The 25,130-nt window shown below is 38.7% G+C and overlaps 1 protein-coding gene across 1 annotated transcript in view; it reads left to right on the plus strand.

The window, feature by feature from the left end:
• Window positions 1-25,130, plus strand: part of EXOC4 (exocyst complex component 4) — a 940,142-nt gene that overhangs the window by 834,997 nt on the left and 80,015 nt on the right. The window contains exon 15 of the mRNA XM_001367316.5: window positions 24,325-24,466. Within this exon, the coding sequence (XP_001367353.2) occupies window positions 24,325-24,466 (142 nt within the window). The remainder of the gene's footprint in view (window positions 1-24,324; window positions 24,467-25,130) is intronic.

The raw sequence follows: 25,130 nt of genomic DNA on the forward strand, positions 1-25,130 counted from the left end.
TTATATATTCACCCACACATGTATTCAGAATAAACACAAGACAACCACAATATACTACAGGAATTAGGGCACTGGCACTTGGGGAGCATCAGGGAAGGGTTCATAGAGAAGGCGATACTTAAAGGAAGTGACAGATTCTATGAGATCAGAATGAGGAAGAAGTATCTTACAGGTGTGGGAAACTGCCCGCCCAAAGTGCAGAGAGAGACAGAAAATGAAGTGCTATGGATCAGGAACAGAAGGCCACCGTGGCCAAACCAGAATACAAGGAGAGGAACAGACAATGAGACTGGAAGAGTAGATTAAGGTCAGGCTATCAAGGAAAGTCCTTAAAAGACAAATAAATTACTTGCATTTGGTCTGAGAAGCATTGGGAGCCCCTGAAGTTACTGAGTAAAAAAGTGTGAACTGATCAGTCTATACTTGGGGAAAATTGCTTTGGCAGCAGTGTGGAAGATGGATTAGAGGAGGAGAGACCCAAGATAAGGAGGTGAATATAAAGGGCATTACAAGTCAAGGAGAGTGAAAGGTGATGAGCACCAGAACCAAGGTACTATCTGTTTAAGTAAGGAGAAAAGAGGACAGACAGAAAAGTTCTGTTTCAGACATTCTTTAATATCAAGTCTCTGGTTTTTCTCTTTGTATTATTAAACCAAACCTTAAAATCAATTGTTGGGGGCAACTTGGTGGCTCTGTGAATTGAGAGTCAGACCTATAGATGGAATGCTGTATGACCCTGGGCAAGTCACTTAACTAACAACCCCCATTGCCCACCCTTTTCTGCCTTGAAACGAATATTCAGTATTGATTCTAAGATGTAAAGTAAGGAAAAGAAAGAAAGAAAGAAAGAAAGAAAGAAAGAAAGAAAGAAAGAAAGAAAGAAAGAAAGAAAGAAAGAAAGAAAGAAAGAAAGAAAGAAAGAAAGAAAGAAAGAAAGAAAGAAAGAAAGAAAGAAAGAAAGAAAGAAAGAAAGAAAGAAAGAAAGAAAGAAAGAAAGAGGAAGAGAGAAAGAAAGAAAGAAGGAAAGAAAGAAGGAAAGGGAAAGGAAGGAAGGATGAATAAGAATACTAGGTTGAGAAGCAGTGATAAATATGTGTGTTTCATGAGAATGTTTTTATTATCTATTTATGCCCTTGTGAAATCTTTTTAATTAAAAATCTGTTTATTTGAAATGAGGTAATATATGAGAAAGCACTTTGAATCCATAGAATGGTAGACAATATAAACATCTTAGGGAAGAAAATAAATTTTAAATCCAAGTAGGGAATCATTGGAAGGCCCAAGAATAGAATTCAGGCTTCTTGGTTCCTCGTCTCTGTTCCAATTTACAATGAAACCTTTCTGAAATTACATTTCATTTAGAAAATGATCAGTTTAAACAGCCAGCCATACTGTATTCTCTTAGACCATGTTCTGATTTCCCAATATATTGTTTCAAAGGGCCATGCTTAACCATTCATTGAACTACTCCCAAAATAAAGAGCCAGCTAAAATAACTTTTCATTTGTAGACTCGATCTCTAGGTGAAGAAGCCCCCACAGGAAAAAGCATCTGGTTCAGAAGGGACGACCTCAGCCAGAGCTGTGCCATCTTTAATGGGCAGCTGAGGTAATAAATACCAAAGAGGTAAAATATAATTATTTGTATCAAAGGCCCAGACCCGACTTCCAAATTCTGCAGGTGCAGATAAGGCTTGGAGGATCTGGTAAATGAAGGAAACCTAATCATCAGTTTTAACATGGAAGACTTGGTACATTGTAAGAAATTGATTTCTGTTTACAATACTGAAAATTAATCAGATGTCAGGGTTATTGGGTGTTTTGAAAAAATATTTCCAGTCATGTCATGAGATCCTATGCAAATCAGCCACCCGTGTGTGAAGGTCATTCTAAAAGGCATGTAGTGTTTCTTTTCTCTTTTGTTTTTTTTCCCTTTGTGAGGGAAGGATGAAGAAGATGGGAAGTAAGGGTGGAACAGTAAACAAAAGCCAGATGCCACCAAGGGTAGATTTGAAGAAACCAATGGAAAACAAGCCACTTTTAAGGAAATTATTGCGTTTTTAAAAGTGCCAGTTTCCATGTGAAATTTCTGCCTTCCAGCAGAAGCAACATAGGAGTATCCCAGGCAGCGCTAAAGAGACAATTCATTAACTGGCTAGTGTACACACGCCATAAAGGACATTAATTCACAAAATGAAAAACTAATAGAGTGTTTAGCTGACTCTTTATCACCAATGACAGTCCCATACTCTTGTCATCATTAGTGTTTACTGAACTGATGGGGGCTGCAGTCCGACCTTATCACAGCTCATCTCAAATGAGTTTACATCACTTTTTCAGCCTGATTGGGCATCCTTCCTCTTCTCTCTTAATTGAAATTAGCAGTCCAAGTTTATCTAGGAACCAGGAGCACCTCCTCCATGTTTGATTTACCTCATTTTCATTTTGGTTCCCTGCTCAGTCCCTTTGACAATGATAGCAGCATTTCTGTAGTGCTACTCTTAGGTCATAACAGACTTTAGAAGTCTTATGTTAATTCTCTTGTTAGCTCATTGGAAGGCTAGTGGTTTTTATTCCCATTTTACAGATAAAAAAATGAAGGGCAGAGCAGAAATGTAAGACAGCTTGATATAGCAGGAAAAGGGCTGGATCTGGGGGGGGGGGTGAGGGAAAGAGGACATGGATCTGATCTGAATGCCAGTTCTACAAGTCAACAGCACAGTTGGATTATAAGCCACTTGAACCATAGTTTTCCTTAAACTAAGAAAAAATTCCACTCCATTCCTCAGTTCTTTTTTTTTTGTCCTTCCTCCTTTGATATTTCCCATATGTGCACTCTCCCTCTTAGGTTATTAACCAAAAGCTTGTCATCTCTGAGCTTTTAGTCTTTTGTATGATAAAAAGAGTTTGCAGTAATTCTTCTGTACTAAAGTATCAGCCCTAGATACTAGTCTTTATCTGCTCTAGCCCTACTGATTTCCCTCATAAAAGTCAACTCTTACATGTTCAAGGATTGGCAAGCAACTTTCAAGGTTATTCCTGGCCTTTTGTTTCCCTTTTTTGGGCCATTTCACTGCTGATTAACTGCAGGTATTATTGCCATATTGACAAATTTTGAATGTAAGAATTGTTTCCTTAAATTCAAAGTAATTTAAGTGAAACCCTATTGCCACAGTAAACATAAAGGATATTATAATATTTACTTGGGAATCTGTTGTTTCCTTAACTACAGCTAGTGCTTTGTATGGATAATCATTTCACAGAAGTTTCTGTACATTAAATTTCTGGTGAGTTTCTTGCAATGTAGGGTCTTTAAGTCATGGTAAGTGAAAGACAACTAAAGAGGTCATAAATGCATTAAGTGCTCTAATAAATACACTTGTACCTAATGAACTCTCAAAATTTCCACCTCTTAATTGTGATCCCTAGGTTTTCTAAATTGCCTCATTTCCCAGCCTAGCTCCTCCACTGGTCATCTCCACTAAGAACCCTAGAGACTTGTGAAAATACCTAATCCTGGGGATTTTTATTTTAACAGAATATGTTAAAAATCAGATCAATGAAGTATGATTTCTCTGAGTTATGATCATAAAAGCTCCTTCTCTGAAAGAATTGCATTACAGAGGAATTCATTAAAATGGGATTTTTACTTGAGTATCATTAGTGGGCAAGTGTAAGGAAAAAATTGTAACTAAAAATCCATTTATTTTGCTCTTGGTGTTCAGTGGTAATTGGGAGGAGGAATGCTGACCTCCCAAAGGGATCTTTTGTCATAACAATAATAAAATAGCACTTTAAAGTTTCTTTATAACAACCCTATGAGGTAACACATGAGTAATAATAATATTTTATTAGTATAGCTATTGCAGGTCAGAACCTGTTGTTATCCAATTTTAAAGCATTTTTACTAGAACTTGATTGTGTCAACCATAGCTTAGAATAAGCTATTAATATTAATAGCTGTTAAATTAATAGCTAGGGGCATGGAAATTCAATTAAATAAACACTAATTAAATCCTTGCTATATATAAGACACTGAGGAGGATACTAGGGGAGTTTTAGACAAAAAAGAAAGTAATTCTTGCCCTCATGGATCTTAAATATAAAATAATTTGAGGAAAGAAAGCTTAACAATGGTAGTTAAGAGGGAGGGAGGGCTTAGAGAAGGCTTCTTATAGGAGATTGCAGTTTACCTAAGCATTAAATAAAGCTACAAATTCTTGGAGGCAGAGGTGCAAAATGAGCGCCTGAAGGATAGTAGTCACGTCACTAGAAGAGGAAATTTTAAGATTCGTTGCTGATTTGGCATACCACAACTAGACAAGTGATTGGATATGGGAGGTGATAGACAGTGAAGAATCAAGGATGATCGAAGTTTAGAATCTGGCCAACTTGGACTTTTGTCATCTTCTCAGTAAAAATAGGAAAGTCTGGAAGAGTGAAAGGGTTAAGGAAGAAAATGAGTTTTGTTGCACACATCTTAAATTTGAGAACATAGATTTAGAGCCAAAATGAACCTTAGAGATCATCAGGTCCAATTCTTTCATTTTACAGATGAGGCCTGGAGACATTAAGTGATTTGACCAAAATCACAGCAGTTATAAGTGACAGAACTAAAATTTAAATTTCACACCTTGAATCCCAAGTCCAATGTTCTTTCCTTTGTAATGAGACTTTAAGAGGTTGTTGAGATGGTGCAGATGTCCAGCAGGTATTGAAAAGTTCAAACTGAAGATAGTGAAAGAGATAAAGGCTGGCTGTATAGTTTTGGAAGTCATCTTTGTAGAATCAATTATCTCTAATAATAATCACTAAAAGAGTACCTATGGAGAGAAGAGAAGGGAACACTGGGGCAAAACTTTAAGAGTTTTTACAATATCTAGAATATCAGCTTACTTTTGGTTGTTACCAAACCTTCTAACAAAGCTGGTAGCAGCTAGCAAAACTGATTCCTTTGAGTTTCTCTTTTTCTTCTTTTCTCTAACTTTTTGGTAAATGGTAGGGAGGATTGAGAGGTAGACCTAGGAGACAAGGAGATAAGGAGAATATGTTGGTTGGAATGCAAAGGAATGATCATTTAAATTTATCTAAAGATATACAAAACAGAAAATGATTTCCTAACTGGACTATCATTCTCTCAATGATAGTTAATACTACTGTTAATAATTCTAGAGAATAAAGATGTTGGACTATTTCTGTACATTTCATCTAAATTGATGAAACTTAGGTCGGTTATCTCTGTCCCCTATTATCACAAATGAAAATTGATTCTACTATTGATTTTACATTTGATGTATGCACAATGTTTGCACCTAGAACAAGTGTGTGGTAGTAGAATTGCTCTGTTATGTCACAGACAAATTAAAACCCTGAATAAACTCCGCAGTCTTTAAGTAGTGTATTTTACACATTACAGAACACAGTTGTCAAAGGCCTTGCTAATAATAAAACAGCAAAATATGAGGAATCATATGTAAAGAAACTATTTATACTGTAGGCCAATTGGATAGATAGATGATGTGGAGGATGCTTTCATAATATAGTTTTTAGAAATGTTACAGAGGCAAGAGAGCTTCAGTTGTCCTGTCTTCTGAAATTCTTAGTGTTTCTCTTACATTTATTAAATACTTATTCAGTGAACTTGAAGGAAAAGACTTAAGAAATTAGTTATAGATGACAAGAAGAAGCTTTTTATCATAGAATGATAGTAAGTTCCTAGTAGATAGCCACTAAGGGTAGCTTGGAGCAAATTTAAAGTGAAAGTAAAAACAAGAACAGTTGTTTTGTTTTGTTTTTTCAATCTCTTCCTTTTTTCCTATAGGAGAACCCTAGAGTAGTAGTGGGTGGTGGTGGTAGTTAGTAGTAGAACTAGTAGTTGTAGTGGTGAAAGTAGTAGTTAGTAGTGATCATCATTATCCTCCTCCTCCTCCTCCTCCTCATCCATGGCAAATTGTCCAGTAGAAGTAGTAGTAGTTATCATAGTTGTTATAGTAATAATAATTCACATTTAGATTGCACTTTATAGTTCACAAAATACTTTCTTCACAAATAATATTCCCATTTTACTGCTGAGGAAACTGAAGCCCATAAAGGTTAAGTGATTCACCCAGAGTCTCTTTGTTGTCAGTAATGTTGGGTTTCAAACTCAGATCTTCTCACCCCAAATTGCCCATACCAAGCTTACTCACTAACAAGCCTGATACTAGCTAGAGTGCTCCCCTCTGGGATCAGAATCTTATTCCTGTCTTCTCTAAAGTTCAAAAAGCCATGTTTTCCCTTCCATATTAATGTCCATTAGCTGTAGGAACAACCAAGCCTAATTATTTCTTCTTGCCCTTCAGCTAAATATCTGTTTTCTGTGAGGTTTTCAGGCAGACAAGAACATTTAATCTGTGTTTCTTGATTTTTGAGAGGTGCTATCTTATTATCCTCCGGGGCTCTGTAGAGGTTTGTAACAGCTAGTCCTATAAAGGTTTATGTACCTGGGAGAGTCAGCTTCAGGGATCACATTTACATCAGAAAAGAAAGATATTTAGATTTTGAGGTAACTCAGTCTGACACTTTGTAATCAACTAGTAAATTATTCTGCTGTATAGGAATAAAAGCTCTATCTTAAAACTGGTACAGAAGCAGAGTATCATTGTAATAGTTTTTAGAAAAAAATATTCAGAAGATTAATTATTCTACAAACTATATGGTGAGTCTTAAATAGGAATGAGAACAGGCTTCATGGGTTATTAATATATAATGACAGAAATATGGTAGCAGATTATTAACCATCACAAAACATTAATCAATATGTGAGTGTCATCACCCCCATCAATTTAACCCATATAGGCCATATTTGACACAAGAGAGATGTAATTGGAGTTACTTAGTGTTATCTTTACAGCACACCAGACGGGTGTCTCCTTTTGTCCTCACAGGGCAGAAATTCCACCAGGAAGATTACACCTCTTTAAATGCCATCCTGGATATAAGGAAGTTCATTATCTTTCCATTCCTTCTTTTCCATCTTGCTCGTTTCCAGAGCATCTGACGTCTCCAAACAGCTATCCAGCATGTCTGTATCTTCAGACTTGGTGTAAGGACCCTTCCAGAAGTATTTCAGAAAAGTCTTTCAATCAAACCACTGAGCCACAGTCTCTACCCTGAGTAGCTCAAAATGAAAGATTAGAGGAATTCATGCCTCTGTGATTCTTGCTGCTATGAGTGACCTTGCTCAAGTTTTTGTTACCTGATAAGTAGCTACAACCCAAATGTATTAGTACCTAAACAAAGTGGAAGGAGAAAGAGAAGAGGGATGGACACTTATTGTTTTGTAAAGAGATAAACTGATCTGTTAAGCTATTTCCAGCACATGAAATTCCATCTCCTGTTTCTGTATCTTTGCTTAGATGAATCTCTCAGGTCTAGAATTCCTTACCTGCATGTCATAGAATTTCTAGTTTCTTTCACAGTACAGCTTAGGGGCCCCCTGAATTACTTCTATTCTCTCCAATCTGAAATTCCTTTGTATATGTGTCCATATTCTAACTCCTCAGTGGGCTCTAAGCTCCTAATTGCTGGAGAATGTTTTGTTTTTATCTTTGCCACCCCAGCATGTAGCAATATGCTTTGTACATTGTACTTAATAATGTTTGTTTTATTGAATTAAGCATGCATTTTTTCATGAAAGAAATAGTGATCAGAACTGAAACTATTATGCATATGGGATTGTTGGAGTCTGGGCGGGGTGCAGAGAAAAGAGAATCTACAGATTAATAAAATAACATCCCTGCAGTAAAGGAACTTCTAGTCTAGTAGGGGAGATGAGATATATGCAGTTAATACAGAAAATATGAGATGTAAGAATAGTGCTGTTAGAGTATTATTTGACTAATATGGACATTCTTCCATCCCATCCTGCATGATTCTGTACTCATTTTCTTCCATAGAGCCTCCATTGGAGGCCTTGCTCTAGGTATTTTTTAAATTTCATTGGTGCTTGTCCACATTTGATCCTTCCTTCTGTTTATCCCGTGGTCTTGCTAAATGACAAAGGTCACCCCTTTTCCTACTCATCAATTTTCTGGATGATGGTTCTTGTAAGCAGATGGTCATTGGAAATAAACTGAAGCCTATTTGGGCCTGCCATACTTCTCTTCTCTGACTTCTGCAAAAATCACCCTCAATTTTTTGTCTTCAAAGACTATGCTATTAGAATATCTGCAACTATGTCCTGGGAAAACTTTTATCCTCTAAAGTCATATTTTTGCACTGGAAAGTAGATTAGTATCATTTAAAAACACTATGCAGTTTCTCTTAAGCAATCTAACCCACTCTTCTCTTCTTCTTCAATATTAAGCCTTACTCATTGTCCTCCTGCAGTGACTCTCTCAGATATATGACAAACTCATTGAACTTGTCTTCCAGTTTCATGTCATACTCGTTATTTTTTCACATATTTTATTTAGCTTTTCCTCTAAGATTTGTAAACTGATAACCTTTTTTTCTTTTTTTTTAATAGCTGATTACTTTTGGATAATCATGGATTTCATTGATAGGTTTCATTGAGGAAGCCCTAGGATGAGTGTTCATAACTCAAATTATTCAATACCCAAATGAATCTCTGATTTTAGTCATATAAATTCCCTCCAACAGTGGAGATCAGTGATGTCAAATCCAAATAGAAAAAGATCCCTGGGGACTATGTATAGATTTAGAAAACCATATAGTATATTTACAAATAAAACTGATGTAACCAAGCTTAGAAGGAAAGGAAATAGGTGGGGAGAGGGACTTAGACAGTTTTTCACAGATCTCATATCTAAAATAGAGACCTTTGTCAAATTTATAAGAATATGAGCTACTCCCCAGTTGATCAAAAGATATGAACAGACAGTTTTTGGACAAAGATATCAAAGCCATATATATATAGACATGAAAAATGTTCTAAGTCATTACTATTTAGAGAAATGCAAATCAAAACAACTTTGAGTTATTATTTCACTCCTATCAGATTTGCTAAAATTATAAATGTTGAAAGGGATGAAAAAAAATGGAGACACTAATACACTGTTAGTGGAACTGTGAGCTTATGGCCAGAGAGCTATAAAACTGTGTGTATACTCTTAGACTCAGCAATAGCACTGTTTGGGTCTGTTTTCCAAAAAGATCAAGGGAGAGGTGAAAGAATCTTTACATTATAAAATATTTATAGCAGCTCTATTTGTAGTAACAAAGAACTGGAAATTGAGATGTCCATCAAATGGGGAATGGTTGGACAAGTTGAAGCATCTGACTCTAATGGAATACTACTGTACCATAAGAAATGATGAGCAAATTATTTTTTTTGATATGGAAAAACCTACATGAAATTATGAAAAGGGAAATAAGTAGAACCAAGAGAACATAATACACAGCCATAGAATTCATATTTGAAGAATAACTCATGAGTGTTCTACCTCCAGACAAAGAACTGATCAATAGAAACACAAAAAGCCGTAGTTTATCCATACCTTTTTTTTTTTCAAGCAATGCCTTCTGTGGTGAGGGGAGGAAAGGGAAGAATATACCTGGGAATTTTTATGTAGCCAACAAACAATAAGAAAAGAAAAGAAAACTAGATATGAATATTATCTGCATTGTGCTGTATTTTTATTTCTTTTGTTAATATTTCCCAGTTACTTTTTTATTTTCTTGGTGCTCCATGGAGCTTCAGTGAGTTTGGCACCTCTAATATAAATCACTCATTATCCATCTGTACCTACACATGCTGTATGACTCATAGCAATAAAAATCATTCAATCAACATGTATTAAATACTGTATTGAGTTTTGAATAAAAAGACAACAGGAAAATAATCCCTAACTTCATAGAGCTTACATTCTAATGAAGGAAACAACTTACAAACTAAAGACAGCTATTTTGGAAGAAGTACAGTAGCAACTAAGAAGACCAAGCAAGACCTAGAGATGAAGGTAGTCCTTGAGTTGTGTCTTGAAAAGAAGCCAAGGAATAGATAATATAGAAATATGTTTTGCATGACTATATATATTTGTAATTGGTTTTATTTTTCTTGCCTTCTCATTGAGTGGGTGATGTGAGGAGGAGGAAAAAATGGGAACTGAAGAATAAAACTGTGTCTGTGCTTTTTAAAAAATAATTAAAATTTTAAAAATTAAAAGTGGAAATCAGGGCAGCTAGGTAGCTCAGTAGATAGAGAGCCAAGACCTGGTTTCAAATATGGCATTGAACACTTCCTACCTGTGTGACCTTGGGCAAGTCACTCAACCCCAGTTGTCTAGTCCTTAACATTCTCCTGCCTTAAAATCAGGACTTGATATCAATTCTAAGACAAAAAGTATAGGTTTCAGTTTTTTTGTTGTTGTTTTTTAAGAAGAAACAGGGATCCTAAGAGGCAGAAATAATAGAGTTGGCCATGTTTTCTAAAACAAAGGGTAACCAGTGCAAAAGCAGACAAACAAGAGATTTTATAGATAGAACAGCAAATCTGCCATTGTAGCTTAAATACAGAGTTCAAGAATGGGAGTAAAATTCAAGAAGACTGGAAAGGTAGGAAAGGGCCTCATTCTGGAACAATTTAAATGCCACATAGCAGAGTTGATCTTTGACTCTTAAGGTAGCCGACACTAGAATTTGTTGTGACATGATCAGAATGCACTGCAGGAAAATCACTGGTCACTGTGTCAGAGGAATGGGGAGACAATTGAGGCAGAGGAGACCAAAAAGGAGGTGGGGCAGTAATCCAGGTGAGAGGTGATAAAAGGCCTGAAGGAGGGTGATGGCTGTGCCAGTAGAGAGTAGGAGACACATGGGAGAAATATTGTGGCCAATGGAGCAACAAGATTTGGCAAATTCCTGGCTGAGAATGCAGTGGAGTGGCAAACCTGGTGACTGGCTAGGCTTACCCCAAGGAGTCCACTCCATGTGCTGATGCCCTCCTTAGCTTTCTCTTACTGTTGAGGATATTCCAATGGGCTTTCCACAAGCTATTCCTCACTCTGTCTTCTATTTTGCCTACAGTGAAATGGAATCCTGCTTATGACACTCCTAATTCTGTGACACTGGGATCCCTCATCCCTAGAAGAAGAAGAAGATTTTTTTTTTAATAATAATGTTTCTTAGGTGTTTTATAAATTTTAAAGTGATGTTTGAATAGTCAAGTAAAGCAGAGGCCTTACTCTCAAGGAGCTCACAATCAAATAGAAGAGACAATGTGCAAACTACAAGCTATCAATAAGAGGATTAGTTCTTCTATTATACTTATTAGGGGCCTCTAGGAGGTTCAGTGGATTGAGACCCAGGCCCAGAGACAGGAGGTCCTGGGTTCAAATAAGGTCTCAGACACTTCTTAGTTATGTGATCCTGGGCTAATTGCTTTACTGCCATTGCCTAGCCCATGCCAGTCTTCCACCTGGGAACCAACACTTAGTATTCATTCTAAGACAAAATGTAAGGTTAAAATAAATAAGTTACACTTACTTGTGTGTCTTATCCCCTACCAGAGTATTTGCTCCTTATAGTTTGCTATCCTATCTTATCTAATCTTTATGTCTCCCCCCAAAGTCTAGCACAGTGTTATTGGTTGAATTTAATTAAATTGGTCTCTGAGTCACTTAGTGAATAAACTACTCCCCTGAGGCACTTTGAGAAGTGCACAAATTCTACAGCTAGGAGGATATTCATTAAACACATTTGCTTTAAAGAAAAACAAAACTGCACAGCCCTTTTAATATTGTCTTTGGCTTCATCCTGACTCCCTTATTCACCTGGGAAAACTTGGGCAGGTTTTTGTTCATTTCTTAAGATGTTCTTTGATTTGAGATTTTTGTAGAAATGCAAAATATTGATTTATGAAGTACACAAGAGATCAAATATAGCATTAAAATTTTATTTTCCCAATGAATGACTAAAATGAGGCTTATTTTTTGTGTTGTTTTTGCTTTATTTTTACCTCATTTCTCTTCCTGATCTAGTAGTAGCAGAATTAATATTACAACATATCGTTTTAGTTGGTGATTAGGTTTGTGCCAGGAGCTTGGAGAGGATTATTTGAAACAAATGAGAAAAAAAATTAATCTGGTATTTTCCCCTCAGACTGAAGGATCCTGTTCCTTATATTTTTTTACCCATGAGATTTAGGAAAGATGGAGTTGTGATACTTTAGAGAAGTACCTATTTTCTGCTATGTACGTACTGTGTGCTGGCAAGCCCCTAAAGCTTAATATCTTGGCAGGCCTGGGACTTGCTCAATCGGTATTAACATCAAAGAATATGTACTAAGAGACTTACATTGTGTTTCATTGAGCTGTACGATGTATGGAGTACCAGTGTTGGCTCAGATTCTAGAAATACTGACTTAGTAGTCTCTTTCCCTTGTGGGAACTTCGAAAACAGCTGTCCACTTTTACCTTGGTTTTTTGTTTTACTATTCAGAAAGAAGTCCTGCATGAAGTTTCTCTTTTCATCACTATTTATCTCTACTTCTGGCACTTCTATGATAATCGAGATTTATTTTCATAATCTTTGGAGCTTTAGTTTCAATAACATTGAATAATAATACTGATCATTAAAATATTTGGAAACCATGGGCAAAAGATATTAGTCAGTTTTTAGGAGAATGATAGGAATAAAAATTTAAGTTTTGTTCCTATTTTGACAACACCTGTTGAAAAACTTACTCTTCAGATACCTGGAGATTCCTTTGTAAAGATTAATTTTTCTCTGGCACTGGGTTGCTCAAAAAAGAAATCTACTCAGAAAAAGCAAAATGAAAGATCACATGTTACCTTTGAGTTAGTCTATCACCACATATATGTGTTATAAATATGAGCAGTTAGCTGGGCATAGAACTGAAAAGAACATCAGGATATATCAAATTTGGGAAATGATGCAACATTTTCAGTGATCCCTTGCTTCTTGCTACCACAAAATTGTATATTTCTAACACCATTTGTTTTCCAGTGATTCTGATTGGTTATGTTTTAAAACACTATCATCTCATAGTAATCAAAATTTCCTTTGACCCAGGATGACTTCACAGGAAAAGGAGAGTACTCATAATGATATGTGTGTAAGAATTACCATAAAAGACACTAGCAAAAACATGAGTGAGTAGAAAAAGAAGTAGATAGTCATAGAGTGAAAATGAAGAATAATCTATGAACAGACCAGTGTCACACAGCTACCCATATGGTTTCAAAATCAGAGTCGTATTTAGCAGATCAGATGAGATTCCTACTTGGATTGGTTTCAAGCTGCATAGAGAGAGGCAACGTTCACTCTGATAAGAATTTAGATTCATCAAAGTATTAGGAAAATAATCAAATCAAAGTATTTATCAAGTGTATACTGCCTACCAAGCACTATGCTGAAAACAGAGAATTCAATAAAGTAGGGGGAATCTAGCTTGTAGAGGGCTTTGGATGCTGGACTAAAAGAGACCGGTCATTCCTCTGTAGGCGGTGGTCTTTGTTCAGGGTAGTAATCCCATCAGCCTTGTGCTTTAGGGATTTGACTGGCCGCCTTGTTTTACAAGACTGATTAGAGATGGAAAGAATGGTGGGAGGCTACTGTAATAATCTAGGCAGGAGGTGATAACAGCTGATGGAGCAGTGACATAGTTATGAATGTAGATCTAGAGTATCAGAGCCAGCCCCTCTTGTGGAACAGGAGCCAGCCATGCCCATTCACTCTCAACCAGCTGCCACTCATGAGACAGTCAAGCCAGCCTAGCTAAAGCACAAAGGCCCCTGAGAAAGAGACAAGCAACACGTCAAAGAACCACCACTGCCATGTCGACACCACCATCTCCCTTTAGGTTTCTGAATCCAAGCCTTGGGAATAAGAATGCTTCCCGCCAAGTGTCCACAGGAAACGGCCCCTAAAGAGATGTAGCCTGACTCCTGCAGATGCTACAACCACAGCTACTAAAGACCAAGAAAAGAAATTCTTGCCACCAAAGTCCTTGGCATTGTCAATTCTGATCAACATCAAAAACGGATATAATTTTAGATGGAGGAAATGACATTAAAGAAGAGGCATTACCTTCTGCTTTGCTGCTATGCCCTAAGGACCAGGGGACTTTTCCATCTGATTTTCAGTTGAAACCTTCCATCTGTGTTATCTTCCAAATTAGAATGTGAACTTGAAAGCAGGGACTGTCACAGCCAGAATAAAAACACCGGTCTCTGGACTCAAAGCCCAGAGCCTTTTCTATTATAATACTCTGCTTCTCAGTTCCTTTATATCTAGAACACTTCTGGAGCTCTATTTTCAGCCCTGATATGTCTACCAGAACCTCCAGCCTCCTGCTGCACATTGCCATTGAAGATGTGTTACCATCTTTCCAAAATGTACGTGCCTGAAACTGAATTCATTATTCTTCCCAGCCCAACATTAGTTCTCCTTTTTTGCTTGCCTGTTTCTGTAAATGCCAAAATTAGCCTCCACTACTCAGGCTCAACACCTCAGAATCGTCTTTGGCTCTATCCTCTCCCTCAGGGCTTTCCCTGAAAACGAATTCAGTGATCCTAGGCTGGGATTTCCTTCATAATGCAGATCCAATCAGTTCTCTGCACACACACACACACACACACACACACACACACACACACACACACACACGCGCGCGCCCATGCACATAATATGGATGCATATATTTTATGTTGCCTATTTGGTTGAATGAATGAGTCAGAGGCTTCTTTCACTGAGAGAAGGGATCTCTGAGGTAATAGCATCTCAAGATCAGAGTGTGAATTTGTAAGCACTATCATTACATCAACTCTGTGAGAGATAGAAATGTTTTAGAATTGGATCTGTGATTTCATCTCCTGTTGATCAGTATAGGACCCTCACAATGAGGAACTTGCTCTACCAAGGTGAATTATCATTCGCTCTATAATTTAGCATCTTCAGAAGTCATCTAGAGCCCTTAGAATTTAACCAACCTTCCAAAAGACCCAAGACCACTGTGTCTCAGAAGATTATGGGGTAGCTAGGTGGTGGAGGAGATAGAGTGCCACATCTGTAATGGAGAGAACGTGGGTTTAAATCTGGCATCAGGCACTTCCTGACTGTGACTAGGCAAGTCACTTAACCTCCATTGCCTAACCCTTGACATTCCTCTTAGAATTAATACTAAGAGAAAGGGGAATGATTTTAGTGGGACGTAAGACCTGGTCTTCTTGACTCAAGGGCAGTTTTTCTATACATTACGCCACATAATCACCATTTTTCAGAAAGGAAAACTAAAAAACAGAAATGAACATGCTTTCTTTATGTCCCCCTGAGTCATAGTTCAGAGCAGAATTCAGTAAGTTGCATCATGCTCCAGTACTTTCAAAATTCTGTTATCTCGTCTGTAGGTACTCCTACAATGTAGGTACTCTCTCTGGAGATCCCAATCTTTATGCCTTAGAACTAAGGTTCTTTGCCAGGGGTTCACAGACCCCAAAGGACCCATGGACAGATTTCAGATGGAACATGAACTGGGATCAGGAAAAATATATATACCTTTATGTCAATATCATTAATTTTCTTTTTAAACCTAAGTATTTTATTTAATACATTTTAAAAATGATTCTCAGAAGTCCATAAATTTTACCAGATGGCCAATAGGGTCCATGACCCAAAGAACATTGTTTTATGGGATGGTTTTATGAGTTGCAAAAATTCATCACCTGCATTTTGGTCAGCATTTTCATCATGAGACTCCCCATACTTAACAAAGCTGAGCTTTAGATGAAAAACATACAGTCCTTTGCCAGACCTTCCTCCAAGACTTTCCAATTTGTTAAGACCTTTCAGAGCTTGCATTCTGTTGCCCTAGCTTTAAGAAATCCAGTTCATTCATCTCTATGCCAGGTTAAAACATCTAAGGAAAGCATTGATGGAGGAGAGTATTTCAAAACTTTGTAAAAATTTAAGGGGATTCAGTTTCCCAGAATCTTAGATTTATAGACCTAGAATGAACTTCTGGAAAGTGGTCTAATGTTCTCAGTGAGGAAATCATGTGTGATTATTCTTTGGCAGCTTTCTGCCTCCTACAAAACATAGATTCAATAGGTTAACCTCCATTTTCCTGCTACAATAACTATCTTTCCCTTTTGAGTTTTTCACTTCCACCCCAGTTGGGACCAGTATATAATATAACGAATTCAGCTAATACTGCAGATGCACAAGGACATCCTTATATGGATCAATTAAAGAAGTCGCAGTAAGTTGCCATTGAAAGCAGAGCAGCTGCATCCTTGAAAACAGATGCTCTTCTGGGGCTGAATGAGCCCAATTTTGACTAATTTTAAGAACTAAACAGATTTAGGTCTTGTTAATATTTGGATGTGGAACCACCTGAGACTTCCTAATGTCCTCAACTAATTGCTTCTCCATGGCAGCTAGCATTCCAGTTTTCCTGAAAGGTGTTCTGTATTTAATATTTCACTGGAACTGGTCAAGTGATTTGGTTGTCATCTGAAAGGAAAGATTCAAGTCCCTTGATTGCAGCAAGATGGACCCCATGTGTGCTTTATGTGGAATTCCTTGGACCAGAACATTTTATAGGACTGATTAATTGGGCTGTCTTGGAGTAATCATCGAAGTTAAGGTCAAAGTTCTTAAATCACACTACCAATTCTGATTACACTGGCATTTCAGGGAAATAACAAAAAAACACTACTTTTTCACTAGCTTCACCTATTCTAGTGTTTGTTTGTGGAAGGCACTAGGAGGGAAGAAGGTACAGGGGCTTGAAATTTTAAATGTGACCAGGACAGCCGGGCGTCTTTAGTAAGCCCTAGATTGTGATGAATCAAGATCAATCTCTACAAACTAGCCCCCTTCAGAGCTGCTGCCTTGTAGGACCTCATCAAAATTATTAATGACCTCAGGAAAAATATCCTGAATCTTCTGTACAATGATGATGGTGGTGCTGGTGATGATAATAAACAACTCACATTTCTATAGCACTTTCCTAAAAATTTGGAGTCAGAGGACTTGGATTGAAGACCCAACTCTCCTACTTGGTTCTTTGTGACCCTGAACAAGTTACTTCTCTTCTATGGACCTCAATTCGATTATCTGTAAAGTGAAGGAGTTAGACTACTATCAGGAGTTCTTAACCTGAGATGTGAGAATTTGTTGTGTTTTTTTAATATTATAATAGCAATTTCAATATTCTTGGTATTCTTTGCAATCCTAGATATTTCATTTTATGTGTTTTAAAATATTATTCTAAGGAAGAGTGGGTAGACTTAACCAGCCTGCCAAAGGGGTCCACCATACAAAGAAGATTAAGAACCACTGGAGTGGGTGGCTTGGTAAATAGAGAACCAGGCCTGGAGATGGTAGGTCCTGAATTTAAATCTGACTTCAGACGTTTCCTAGCTGTGTGACCTTGGGCAAGTTACTTAACTCCAATTGTCCAGCCCTAAGCGTTCTTCTGCCTTGGAACCAATACTTAGCATTAATTCCAAGATAGAAAGTAAGGGTTAAAAAAAAAAAACTGGACTAGATGAATTCTAAAAATCCTCTCAACTCCAAATCTATAATCATAAGTAATTATCCAGATGAGTTTCACAAAGGTTTTGTAATTTGCCTCAAGTTACACAGTTAGTTTTGTATTCATACCAGAGCTTGTAATTTGTCTTTCAATTGACTAACATTTATTTTCTCCCACTTTTTCTGTTCTCTTTCATGGAGGGAAAAAAAAAAGGAAAACCAAAACAAAACCTTTGTAACAAATATGCATTCTCACACAAAATTAATTCCCATTTTGTCCATGTCCAAAAAAAATATGCATCTCATTCTATACCTTGAGTCTATCATTTCTTTGTCAGGAGGTGGGTAACATATATCACCATTGATTTCCTGGAGTTATAGTTGGTTGTTGCATCGACCAGAGTTCTTAAGTCTTTCAAAGTTGTTTGTTTTTATAAGGTTGTTGTTACTGAATACATTGTTCCACATTGTTCTCTGGTTCTGCTCAGGATGCTTTGCCTCAGCTCATAAAAGCCTTCTAAGCTTTCTCTTATTGGCACAAATATTTTGTCCCATAAATTGTTCACCCATTCTCCAATTTCTGATCATCTCTTTTGTTTCTAGTTCTTTACTAGCCCCACCCAAAACTGACTACAAATAATTTTGTTCTTATGGGTCCTTTTCCTCTGTGTGATTTCTTTGAGTTACTGAGAGGGCCTATATTTTTATAATTACACCATGCTGCCCTCTCAACTCTACTGTCTAAGGTTCAGTTTTCCACTTTCTTGACCTTTTATTCACCAAGCAAAAAGATCCACATCTTTAAATTAGAAAAAACTAGGGAGATTCAGCCTGATTTATGACCCCCCCTTCATAAATGACATACCTGAGTCCTACTAATATTCATCATTGGGACTAGTTTAAAATAAATGAGCAGGGAAGAAAAATATTGTTAATACACGTGTGACCTTTAAATTAATTGATTCTGTTTTACACACAATAGATGTATAATAAAGTACTATAGTAAAAATCCATGCCTGGAATTCTCATCTTTCTCCCTCTTAGTTTTCCTGGCTTCTTTCATGGATCCTCTCAAATCCCAACTACCTCAGGAGGCTTTTCTGAATCTCTGTTCTCCCTTCCTATGTAGTTGTCTTTCCCCTTAGAATGGGGGGAACACCTTGAGGGCAGAGACTGTTTTTTACCTGTCCTCAACACTTTGCACAATCCTTGGTATATTATAAAGCACTTCATAAGTGTTTGTTATATGACTAACATCAATGTATTTGTGGAATAGCTAATACTTCAGTTTGACTGAAACATTATCTGTGAGGGGAAGTCGTGTGAGAGAAGGTTGGAAAAATTAGTTGGCATCAGATTGTAAAAGGCCTTGAGTGCCGCTGACTGTCGGCCCTTCTCTGCGCAAAGCCAGGCAAGAGAAAGAAAATGACTTTCCTTGAAGCGATTTCCTGCTGCAGAAAAAAAGTCTTTCACTGTACCCAGTCCTTGACAAGCGGTGCCAGAAATCAATCTCCAGATGCTGAAAACCTGGAATTTCCATCCTTCCTGGGTACAGAGCTGCCAGAATGAACTTGTATGCATCTTCATTTAGCTAACCCCCTGCCCAACAGTAAGGATGGTGTGAGGCAAATTTCTATAAGTGAATTGCAAAGTCCTCAGTACACAGAGGAAAACCGAGCCCCCTCCCGCACTCAAGAAATGAGCGAGCTCTGGATCTCCTCTGGCACCTCACAAGGTGCAGGCCCAGAATTATGCAGTAGGCTAGCTCCTCCCAGCCACACTGCCCGCTCTCTAAAAGATAGAGGTCCACGTTCTGTGCCAAAGCCAAGTAGCACTTTTCTCCCCTTGAATTTGACTCATTTCCCCCCTTCCTCCCTCCCTGTCCCCTCCCTAGAAGAATGCTAACATTGCAAAGAGACCACCATGTCCCACGTCCAGTCTGCAATGGGAAAGAAAGGCATGATGGGGCATCTGGGCGTACCGTCCTCCTCTTGGCCACGTCCTGGCCAACGCCGGGCCGCTGAGCAGACGGTTTCTTTGGGCCGGGCTAGGTGGTCCATGAGAACGGAGGCCAAGCCTTTGCTACAGCGTGTCTAGCCTGGCGCTGCACCTAGAACTTCCTCCGTTGGTGCCTTCCTAAATGCGGACCGTCGCCCCATGGAGGCAGACGAGTGACCGCTTGTACGAGGAGTCTTAGACAGCCGCCCGGGCTGAAATTAAGGGATGGCCCGCGGCCCCCGAGTGAATCGTGGCGTGGTGCTCCCTGAAACCCGCTCTCCCGGCGCCGCTTCTCCGTGTTGAGACTCACGATTTCTACAACACCAGCCATGCAAGCGTGCACGTTTATTTATATCGTCCTCATAATAGCTACGATTTAAATAGTGCCCGTGCATGCCGGGCACCATGCTAAGCACTTTACAATCACGACCTTATTCCACCCTCCCAACAGCCTGGGAGATAGATGCAGTTACTCTCCTGATTTTACAGATGAGGAAACTGATGCCAACGGAGGTTAAGTGCCAGCTGGTGAGTGTCTGAGGCCAGCCCCAACACACAGCTTTTCCAAATGTCTGCTCAGGATGGGACTTTATTGGAATATGAACCTCGTGTGTGAACGACCTACCTAGCAGGGTTGTGGTGAAGAAAGCACTTCACAAGCCATAAACCCTTCATGAATATGACTCGCTTTCTGACTGTGCGTTTCCTGGGTCGCGCTGCCCTGGATCAATGTCCCGCCAAGCTCCAGCAGCATTTGAGCCAGTTAGTACGACCCACAGAAAAGCGTGGGCCCGTGGCCAAGCACGTCCTCCTTATCCAACCTGTAGACTCGGCGGGGCACCTGGATGGTCATGGGGCGGAGCATCATGCCACTTACCTACTCAAGAAACCTCTGTGGCTTCCCAGGGTCTTTAGGGTAAAATCCAGACTCCTCGGTTGGTCCATTTACCACCTGACTCCAGCCTGCCTGTTCAGATTTATCTCCCGTCATGTATATTCCTCCCCAAATGGCCAGTGGATATTCCCTGAAAAGAATATTCCCTCTCACGGGCTGGCTGTCCCCCCCTCCCCACCTGCAATATTCTCCTCATTTCTGCTGCTTTGAGTTTCTTGCTACTCGGAAGGTTAAAATCAAGCCCTGCTTCTGTGATTCCCCCACCCACGAGGGGTTTCCATTCCCCCATTCACGCACAATAATTTTAGTTTCATTTTATATCCATTTCTTATTTGCTTATGTCTCTGTATATGCTGTTCATCTCCAGCAGAATGTAAGCTTCTCGAGGGCAGGGCCTTTCTTGTCTTTCTGTATCATAACATATAATATGACATCAGCGCCTGGCACATAGTAGGCCCTTAATAAGTTCTCAACTTGACTTGAATTGGAGTTCAATGAAGCCCATCCTCCCCATGATAGTATTGAAGAAAAACCAATTTCACATTCAGGTCCTTCCAACAAGGGGTGACTTATTTGCATTGGCTTTGTACCTGAACAAAAATACTATATTAAAAGGAATATATTAAAAGAGGAATAGAGTTTTGTAAATAACAGTCAAAATACATCCTTCAGATCATCTTACAGAAATGTTCTATAAAAAGGATGCGTGTGTGTGTGTGTGTGTGTGTGTGTGTGTGTGTGTGTGTGTGTCTTATGTTGCAAATCTTGACTGCAATCACCCTGAGCAGATTCTATTCTGCCAGTGCCGTTTCTTCATGTATTTCCGTTTGACATTTCGGAGCTAGTTAATTATTTTTGGTTGTCTCTGTTTGCCCTGTTCAGGATTTCTTTACTCAGTACTGTCTCCCATTTAAAAAATACTTCATAAATTTCAGTGAGCCCTGGGGAGTTCATAAAGCAGCATTCCAATCAAGCTCTCGGTTTAATGCTCAAGTTTTTTCCAGTAGAACACTATGCTTTCACCATAGATTAGAGTCAAATTAAATATATCACCAGATAGTTGTTTTACTGAAATACTTTCATCTTACTACTTACAGTTGGAACTCAGCAGCTGCTCTATGCTTATAGTTCTCTCTATTTGAAGCAATTTCTTTAACTTTCAGGTGGGTTGTTGATCATTTGTTTACCACATAAAATATTTGGTGTTGCTATTATTATTATTTTTTATCATCCGCATTATTACAAGGAAAGAGAAGAATTAGGATTTCTTAGCAGGATGTTTGGAAAATGTTTGGGGGGGGGAGAAACCCTTTTTTGAATTATAAAGAAAAAAGAAAATGCTTTTGATAGTGAAGGTAGCATGAACCCCTGAGCTGGAAGTAGGATTTCAATGCCCTAGTCCCAGTGGCCTTCATTTATACATGCATGGCTCCTTTAGTTCTCTATGCCACATTTAATGTACCCAGAAAATTTCACATCAGAAAGGATCCAGGAGGTTCGGTTAAATATCTCAGAATATTACTAAACTAAGAACCTTCTCTTGTTTTGCTCTGATATAGAATAATAATAGAGAGAGTGCAATATTGCTCTCTAGTCTCCAGGAGATACATTCAGGTAACAGGCTGGATGTTGTAAAGGTAAACAGTGGCCAGCATTATACAGTGTTCAGTCCTTTTGCATGAACTGCCTTGAGCAAGGCTTGACTTTTAATGTGTTTTCTATCATCTTTTCTTTTTTTTGGTCCTCCCATTCTTCCATGAGAAAGAACATGATTATCCCACATTTAGGTACCTTCAGAGGCCTGGACTATAAGACAATATCTATCTCCAACCTTGGCAGGAGGTTGGAATTGGTAACTCACCAAACTACTTACCAGTATTGTGTAGTAGGGCTGCAGACAGATGCCAGGCTCCTTCCCTTCCAAAGAAAGCACCCTCTTTTTTTGTCTTTGAATCTTCCACAAATGGCAAGTTGCATTGCTGTTACTCAGTCAATTCAGTCATGGTGGACCCCATTTAAGATTTTCTTGGCAAAGATATTGGAGTCATTTGTCATTTCTTTTTCCAGCTCATTTTACAAATGAGGAAACTGAGGCAAAGAAGGTTAAATGACTTACCTAGGGTCACACAGCTTATGAGTGTCTGAAGCCATATTAGAATTCGGGAAGATGAGCCTTCCTGACCCCGAACCCAGTATTCTATCCATTTCACCTCTTAGCTGCCCCTGGATAGTATAAACACCTAAATGCCTATAGAATTGAGTTGGAGTTCTGTGCAGACCAATCTCTGTAATGGCATTGAAGGAAGACCACTCTGGTTTCAAAGTAGAAATTCACTGGATTTTCAGAGCACGAAAGTGTGTAAAGCTCCAACTCACTTGATTTGAGCCACTCCAACTGGCTTCACCATCTAATCCTTTACTAAAACAGACACTTCCTCCTGTACTGCCAGGGCCTCAGTGATCCCTATGAGGCCAACCTGATCAAGACAGCAAGGAGAGAGGCAGGATGTGTCGTCATGCTTGTTTGTTATTAAAAGCGTGTATCCCCCTATGCCAATATAAACTCAGAATGGGTGAATGATTTGAACATAAAGAAGGAAACTATAAGCAAATTAAGTGAACACAGAATGGTATACATGTCAGACCTTTGGGAAGGGAAAGATTTTAAAACCAAGCAAGACTTAGAAAGAGTCACAAAATGTAAAATAAATAATTTTGACTACATCAAATTAAAAAGGTTTTGTACAAACAAAGCCAATGTAACCAAAATTAGAAGGGAAGCAACAAATTGGGAAAAAATCTTCATAACTAAAACTTCAGGCAAAGGTTTAATTACTCAAATTTATAAAGAGCTAAATCAATTGTACAAAAAATCAAGCCATTCTCCAATTGATAAATGGGCAAGGGACATGAACAGGCAGTTATCAGCCAAAGAAATCAATACTATTAAAAAGCACATGAGAAAGTGTTCTAAATCTCTTATAATCAGAGAGATGCAAATCAAAACAACTCTGAGGTATCACCTCACACCTAGCAGATTGGCTAACATAACAGCAAAGGAAAGTAATGAATGCTGGAGAGGATGTGGCAAAGTCAGGACACTAATTCATTGCTGGTGGAGTTGTGAATTGATCCAGCCATTCTGGAGGGCAATTTGGAACTATGCCCAAAGGGTGATAAAAGACTGTCTGCCCTTTGATCCAGCCATAGCACTGCTGGGTTTGTATCCCAAAGAGATAATAAGGAAAAAGACTTGTACAAGAATATTCATAGCTGCACTCTTTGTGGTGGCAAAAAATTGGAAAATGAGGGGATGCCCATCAATTGGGGAATGGCTGAACGAATTGTGGTATGTGTTGGTGATGGAACACTATTGTGCTCAAAGGAATAATAAAGTGGAGGAATTCCATGGAGACTGGAACAACCTCCAGGAAGTGATGCAGAGCGAGAGGAGCAGAACCAGGAGAACATTGTACACAGAGACTGATACACTGTGATACAAGAGAACATAATGACTTCTCCAGTAATGGCTTTACGATGTCCCTGAACAACCTGCAGGGATCTAGGAGAAAAAATACTACCCACAAGCAGAGGATAAACTATGGGAGTAAAAACACCGATGAAAAGCAACTGTTTGACTACAGGGGTGGAGGGGATATATCTGAGGAGAGACTCTAAATGAACACTCTAATGCAAATACCAACAACATGGAAGTGGGTTCAGATCAAGGACACATGTGATACCCAGTGGAGTCGCAGGTCGGCTATGGGAGGCGTGGCAGGAGGGGGTGGGGGAGGAAAAGAAAATGATCTGTGTGTTCAATGAATAATGTTTGAAAATGACCAAATAAAATAATGTTTAAAAGTTAAAAAAAAAAAGCATGTGTCCCAGGTGAAACCAGTCACATCTTTATCTCTTCCTGTTTTTCAGTGCCCTCCCCTGGCCAAGATAACCACATGAGCCTAGACCTCCCTTCAGGCTCCGAACAGATCGTGCAGACCCTCGGGGAACTGGCCAAGTCTTTCCAGGAGATGGCTGACCGTTGCCTGCTGGTTCTACATCTGGAAGTCAGGTGCGGCTGTGGACACGACTTCTTGCTAGTTTAAATACATCAGGAGTTATGGGTCACTCGTTTGTTTCAAAGGGAACATTCTATGAGTCCTTTTGGGTTTTTTTAATAAAAATGTTCATTCTACAGATTCATTCTACAGTCAATGACAAGTCTGCCTTCAAATTGCACTCACAGGCATACAAGGCATAATACTAAATACAATATGCTCGAATGTGAGCAAAGTTAAACAACATAAAATAACAACATAGAAGAATCTGTGACTTTTCCATGATGAATGTCAAACAAGTTGTAGAGTAGTATACAGTCCAGTGAATGAGCTATTAATGTGGGCCAAATTAGGCCTTCTTCATAGAAGAGAAAGAATGTTAATTATACAATATTTGTGATCCCCAAGCCAAAGAATCATGGGATTACAGTGTTTGAGACCTTGAGGAGTCCTTCAAGGTCCCCCGGGCCAGCTCCATCATTCTGCAGATGAAGAAACAGAATCCTACAGAGGTGAAGGGACTTGAGCCTTTTGTCTTCTGTCTCCAGATTCAATGCTCTTTCCACTAGAGCACATCGCTCTTGCCTAGTCCATTGTTCAGCCCACCCAATACCCTTCCTTTGTCTTCTTTATCCCCATGCCTCCATTTTAGAGAATATTTTCTAGATCATCATGCAA

The sequence above is a fragment of the Monodelphis domestica genome, chromosome 5, assembly GCF_027887165.1.
Source record: "Monodelphis domestica isolate mMonDom1 chromosome 5, mMonDom1.pri, whole genome shotgun sequence".
In the NCBI taxonomy this organism is placed as follows: Eukaryota; Metazoa; Chordata; class Mammalia; order Didelphimorphia; family Didelphidae; genus Monodelphis; species Monodelphis domestica.